The sequence below is a fragment of the Lemur catta genome, chromosome 3 (assembly GCF_020740605.2).
Source record: "Lemur catta isolate mLemCat1 chromosome 3, mLemCat1.pri, whole genome shotgun sequence".
In the NCBI taxonomy this organism is placed as follows: Eukaryota; Metazoa; Chordata; class Mammalia; order Primates; family Lemuridae; genus Lemur; species Lemur catta.
Window position 1 is genome coordinate 52698634 of NC_059130.1, and position 6961 is coordinate 52705594.

The 6961-nt window shown below is 42.2% G+C and overlaps 1 protein-coding gene across 3 annotated transcripts in view; it reads right to left on the bottom strand.

Moving 5' to 3' along the window:
- FNBP1L (formin binding protein 1 like) overlaps window positions 1-6384 on the bottom strand; it is a 102183-nt gene extending 95799 nt beyond the window's left edge. For all 3 annotated transcript variants that reach the window (XM_045547511.1, XM_045547510.1, XM_045547512.1), the window contains exon 1: window positions 6153-6384. In XM_045547511.1, the coding sequence (XP_045403467.1) occupies window positions 6153-6176 (24 nt within the window). In that variant the 5' untranslated portion in view covers window positions 6177-6384. The remainder of the gene's footprint in view (window positions 1-6152) is intronic.
- Between the last annotated feature and the right edge of the window lie 577 nt (window positions 6385-6961).

Below are 6961 nucleotides of genomic sequence, written 5' to 3' on the forward strand. Positions count from 1 at the left end.
GACTAACACAGTTTTCTTCTAGTATGTTTACAGTTTCAGGTCTTATGTTTAAGTCTTTAATCCATTTTAAATTGATTTTTGTCTGTGGTGTGTTGTTTAATATTTTCAATCCATGGTTGGTTGAATCCATAGATGCTGAACTTGCCAATAGAGAGGGCCTACTATATTAAGTCACAGATAAGGGAGGAGAAGAACAGTATAAGTGAATTGCAGTAATAACATATATTTAAAAATAGAACTGAATTTAGAATCAATAACATATCCTTTAAGGAACCAACATCCTTCAAATATTCTTGCAGGGTTGATAAAATTGATACAACTTTCATCTTTTAAAACCCAGAGGTATTCCTTTCCTGCCACCAAAGAATTCAGACACAAGAATCCTTCTACTAACACAAACTAAGATTTCCTTTTGTGGATTTTTAAAACAGTCTCAAAATTGAGTTAATTATATACTAATGCATAACTACATACATACACACACCAGAATGAATCAAGAATTCAGCCAGACCAACCTCTTTGCCTGGTCCCAATCTACCCTTCCCTTGATCACTACTTTGAGGCATCCTACACTCAAATACAAGTCAAACCTAACCACCATATTCATGTCAGTTCAGCAAACATTTATTAAAGACCCTACCAGTGTCAGACTCTATGCCAGGCAGTGTGGTGATAACTGAGGATACAGCAATGAATCAGACAATGAGTAAGCAATGAGTAACACATGATCTCTGCCCTTTAGGAACTTCTCAGGAAACCCCACATGCATAACCCTCCTTATTCCAAAACCTAGGTCAAATAACACAGCCTTCCTAAAGCTTTCCCTACAATGTCTAGAGTAAAACATAATCTTTCACAGCTCTAACGTCCATGTATTACTTTCTACTTGTTTTAGGGTTACTTCTGAAGTATTATTTCCCTCCATGAGTTACTTGAGGCTCATGCTGATATCTAATTGATTCTTTTGGTATGCCCCACCGTGCCTAGGCCATAATAGGCATAAAATAAACATCTGTGAAATGAACAAGCATCAGTCTTTCTTTTTATATCTTTTTGGTATATCAGATATATGTGGTCTGAACTGAAATACAGAACAGCTTTTTCGTTCTATAAAATAAAACCTTTATATAATTTTTTCTACCAGTTTTTAATATGCTGTATGATTATGTTCACCCAAACAATTTTTTTTAGCTATTAAGCTGAAAATTTTAAAGATTGAAGATTATTAAATAACACTTGCTGATGTACACAAAAGGTACTCAGTAATTATAAACCATTACTCTTCTCTTGCCGTATTTTCTGTCTACAAACAGGGGCTGATAAATAGGAAAAACAGAGTAGGTTTTTTTTTTTTTAAGTTTCCAGCCAAACTCATATTTTATAGATTGGGAAAAAGGAGAGAGAGTATTTTAAGAAAAAGGCAGGGAAGGGGGGTGGAAATGAATGGAGTAGGAGTAGCAATGCAAAGATCTTGACTAGAGGCAGCTCTCCAGCCTCCACCTTAACAAGTCAGTATGGAATGGTGACATAAACAGGTGCCTTAATAACTCTCACGCTCCTTAACAATTAGCAATAACATCTGTAATACAATGTTGAACATGACAGTTTCTCCCAACAAAAGGGAATGTAAGATATAGTATTCATACCATGACAGTCTTCCTAAGATTTGAATGTACAAGAAATAACTATAATATAAGGTGGTAGTCCCATAAGAAAGATAATAGCCAGAATGTGTAGTCTGGAGGGAGGAGGTTGACAGGAACTGGTCAACAAAGGGCATTCTGAACACTGGTAACAATGTAGGGAAGCATTTGAGTTGGAAAAGTATTATTACCTCAAAGTGATTCTGCATTTTGTTAGCACAGGGCCAATATTATCAACCTTCATAAATCTCACCAAATAAAACACAGTGCTTCCTGTATAATAAACATGCCATAATTATTGTATTTTGTTAAACAAAACTGAATTCCTATATCAGTTTTGTGGCCTTTGGAAAGTAACACGGTTCACATTAAAGTTTTCTTTGTCAACCTCCTCTAAACAAGTACCCTTTAAAAAAATGTGAAGTAAAACCAAAGTCACTATCACAGATATGGTCAGTAGACTACAATGGGACCCAATGCCTTTGTTCCAGATAAGTCTATTAATGTGGCCTAAGATTTCACCAATTATTTTGGCAGTCACATCACTAGGCTATCAGTCAATTAAATTCACAAGAACTACCTTTAAGGTCATTTCTTCCTCAACCTGTAAAAATGTTTAAAACCCAAGTACTAAAATTTTTAACTTTATCATTTTGGTTTCAGCTTGTTTAGACTTTCTTGAACTGTTATCTAGATTACCTAATCTGTCATCACCTACAAAGGCCTCCAGAAACCTGAAGACTTCCTCCAGGATAGGCATACTAAATCAGTAATAAATACTCTGGGTAATGCCATTAATTCAACTGGGCAAAACATGCACGATCACCTACAGGCATTGTTTTGGTTAGTGGAAACAAAACCAAGATTAACCTAGTCCCTACACTCAAGGACAGTCCAGTACATTTACAACATAAGTGTAAGGGCTATAAAAAATGTTAAGAGAACAAACATAACAAAGCATTAAAGGGTTAACACTGAAGGTGTTGCAGAAAGAATCCACCTAATCTACCACTCAACCCACATTTTTCAATTTCCTCCAAAAAGACATCATAAGCTTTGTCAAATGTCTTTGCCTAATAATATGATGAAAATAACAAACAGCTTTTAAATTATCCACTCTAAAAACTAAGAGCCAAAGATTACACAGACCAGGAAACTAAGGCATAAAAAAAGGTTTATATGTCCCTATGAATTAAGTCAGATACTTAAATCCATCTTCTAACTCCCAGAATAGCGTCACATTTTCCTTGGGTAGCAAATTTTTCAGTAAATCATATGTGATGTGCTCAGCCATATTTTTTTTTATATCTATACACATACAACCCATACACAGGTTTGTTTTTCCTGAACTGGGTCCCCAAACAGCTAAAAAGCTATCTCTTAATAAGTAAAACTTACTGACTAATCACAGGATTTCTTCAATCTCTAATTTTCTTATTTGTAAAAAGAACTAATAATTACAAAATCTGTCCTTTCAGAAATCATTAATTCATATTTGGCTCTCTTTCTGATCCAACCGTCTTACTATGTAATAAAGAATATCTAGCCTGAGCACTAGGGAGACCCCGCCTCTACAAAAAAAATAGAAAAATTGTCAGGGCATGGTGGCATGCGCCTATAGTCCCAGCTACTTGGGAGGCTGAGGCAGGAGGATCACTTGAGGCCATGAGTTTGAGGTTGTAGTGAGCTAGGATGACACCAAGGTATTCTAGTCCCAGCAATAGAGTGAGACCATGTCTCAAAAACAAAACAGAAAAGAAATCAATACAATAAGCAATGCCTAAGATCCTACCATATAATTATGGTAGGTCTTGCATCCTGAAGAAATGAAGACAATGTCATCTCTCTTTGGTATTACCCAAAACACAGAATGCAGAACTGTGACTCTAGTATATATTCATCTTAAATATTGGGAACACTAGAAATCCCTTTAAGCACAGCTCAAATTCATTATCAATTGATTCATATCCCCTCACAACTGCACAACAAAACTCTGACACAACCCACTTAGCCTACCAATGTCATATTAGAGTAGTTCTACTGAATTCTTTTATTCTCCAATTTAACATAAGACTTGAAAAGCATTAAAATAGCAATAAACACTCCAACAACTGTTACAAGAAACAGATATAAGTCTGAATGCTTAACAACGTATCATTTTTTTTGTAATAACATATTCTCAATAATTACACCTTTGGGACAGTAATGTGATCCTAAACATGAAATATGAGAACTGATTTCTAAAATAAAAATTTCAACAGAATTTTCCCAATCTCAAATCCCTCAATGGCAAGAGCACAGTATAGGTGTTGGTATTATATTACAATCCACTAGAGGTACAATATCCTTATTCAAAACTGAAAATAGTAAAAACAGGCAGTCTAATCAAATTTTTCCAAGGTTTCTTCCAGTCCCAACAATAGTCCTCTTCACCAAATTCTACTTATCTAAGGTTTAGACATCAAGCTGTTATTAGTTGATTCTACACTATTTGGTTTGTAACAAGTGGTTCCCCCAAACCCTCAAACCACTAACAATCTTAAAATATGGAGATATATTAAATGTTAAGAGAAAAATTAAAAATCTTTTCAGAATTTCCAAAGGATATAAAACAATTTTTAATTAGAATAGAAATTCCCATCTCTTCTACAGTTTACCTTTTTAAATTGCTGAGAAACTATTTAAATGCTGAAAATGAATAACCAAATTACAAGAGACAGAGGAAGACAAATAGTTTCTGAATGTAATACTATATTCTTAAATTTAAAAAAAACAAAACTTTAAAAATCACATTTTAATCATCACTAAAATATTTCATTTTTAAAATATTTTCTATAGTGTGACATAAAGCGAATTTTTTTTAGATCTAAATTAAGAGTGAAATCTAAACAATATTCCTCCACTGTTTTCCTATGTATACTTTTTAAAAGTATTCTGCTTAGATTTTAGCTTCATCCAAAACATGGGTCATTTAAGTAGGTAAAAAATATTCCGTAATTATAAAAATGGAAAATAAAACTATACCAATTTCCTTTCAGTGATAACACACTATAATCAATTACAGAGTGTACAAAGCCAATAATGCCTGAGAACCTAACCAATGTAAAAGGGTTAAATTTTACGTAATTCATTTCCTATATAATCCTCCTCAATACAAGAACAATTAATGCTATCTAAGAAACGGAATGGAGAGGCTCCTAAGGTATTTTCTCTTGGGTGGTGTGTTTACAGACGGGTAAGCACTTGTCCAGAATGTCGCAAGAGAGATTCCCGGGCTGGCTAAGGAGGTGTACCACTAGATGAACGCTAAAGTCTTTCAGTTCTAAGATTCCCAATCTGTGAGTAAGGTACAAAAAATAAGAACATTATGTCCTTCAATTAACCGATATGTTTTCACTCCCACTCGAATCATTCACATACATCCTCAAAAGTTATTTCTCCCTTTTCTCTGCAGTGATTTCACGAGATTCTCACAAACAAAGGCACGGAAAATATGCACAGGTGGAATAAAAAGGGGAGTGGCTGAGGCCCGACTGCTCTCGGGACAGCGCCCCCACGCCCCCTGTTACCACCGCCGCACCTGAGAAATCACTGCCCTCCACACCTCCCCCCTTTCGTAGCGGCATCAGGAGCTAATTCTCCGACCTATGACACTCCACCTGCACCTTGGCCAGACACTGGGCATTGTCTGGAGCCTCCGGCGCCAAAGAAAGGCAAGGAAGCAAGAAAAGGAAAGAGAACGAGTGAGAATAAAGAACCGAAGGGGAAGTAAAGCAATCGGAAAATCGTACGCTCCTTTGGCAAAATTATAGCTTTCTCATCGATCACTCAATTTAATTCAGGTCCCAAAAGCCAACCCACCAGCCCAAAGGCTGCAGCTGGGGGTGGCCAAGCCGGAGCCCTCCGAAGCTCTGCCCGTCCCGAGCACAGGCAGGGAGAGGGAAATGGGCGTGTGGGCTGGGCCTGGCTGGCCCGAGGCCGGGCTCCGAACAAAGCCGCCCGGCTCCCCCTACCTGGGGCCAAGGCGGCGGGTGGCGCCTCCCGGCTCCCAGCGCCGCCCGGGCCCGGCGACGCCCTAGCCCAACCGACCCTCGCCCGGACGCGGGGGGTCGCAGCCGGCCCCTCCTAGCCCGCAAACAGCGCCCCTTCGGGACAATGGGCCCCCTCCCCCGCCTCGGGGCGGGGAGATACAAAGGGAGAGAAGCGCGGCCCGGCGCGAAGCCAGGCGTCCGGAAAGTGAAGGCGGAGGAGGGAGAAGGAACGCGAAAGGATTGTGACGGACGCGGGCGCCTGCAGGGCGCTCCCCCGGCTGCCCACGGCGCCACCCGAGCCCCACCGCGGCCCCTCGCCGAGGAGGGAAGAGGTTCTCCACACAAAGAGGAGGGGACACCCGCCCTCGGCCAGCGCTGGGGCGAGAGCGGCCCGACGCGCTCTAGCCACCGATAGTCAGCTGCGCCCGCCCAGCCCGCGCCTCTCAGGGGCCGGGGTCCGCGCGGGCGCCCCACTTACCCACAGCTCCGTGCCCCAGCTCATGGCGGAACTTGAGGCGACTCCGGCCGTCTGGCTGCCCTGCTGTCCGTCCGTCCGTCGGCACCGCCGTCAGTCTGTCCGACCTCGCACTGGCTGGCCGGCGGGCTCGCGGCTCAGCGGCTCTGCCTCGAAAGGTGCCGCCACCACCAGGCTCCCCAGTGAGCGAGAAAGACGCGACTGAAGAAGGCGCCGCCGCGTCCCCGCCTCCCGGAGCCGGGCGGGAGGGGGCCGGGGCCGAGGGGAGGCGGGACGGGGAGAGGGGAGGGGGCGGGGCGCGGTGCACCCTGGGATCGGGGCGGACCCGCACTCGCCTGGCCGCGGCCGACAGGGTACCCTAGCGAGTGGGTATCCCACACCCGCTGGCCCCCTCTCATGGGCCGGGTCTCCTCTCGTCTGTCCCTCTGGGCTTTGAAGGCCCCACTGCCGCCGCCACTCGGATCCCTATCTCCAAGAGGCAGAAGACGCCCACTGCCCCTATTAATATATCTCACCCTTTCTGTGTCCCGAGCCCTCTTACATGAGGCAACTCCAGTTACCCGCCTTTTCTTCCTCCTTCCTCCTGCACTCGGGAGAAACTCTGACAAGGAAACCTCATCCAAATCCTTAGGTTTAAATTGAGGAGAGCTGTGTTTTATTTATTTTTAAAAATCTGGTTGCTTAAGGTGAGCTCTCATTTCGAGCCTGACACTTCCACATTGCAATTCCTGGGAATCACTAAAATGGGTACAGGTTGAACGTCAAATGTGAACGCAACGTGCCCCCGATTCTACAGGTTCTGTCAGGGAATC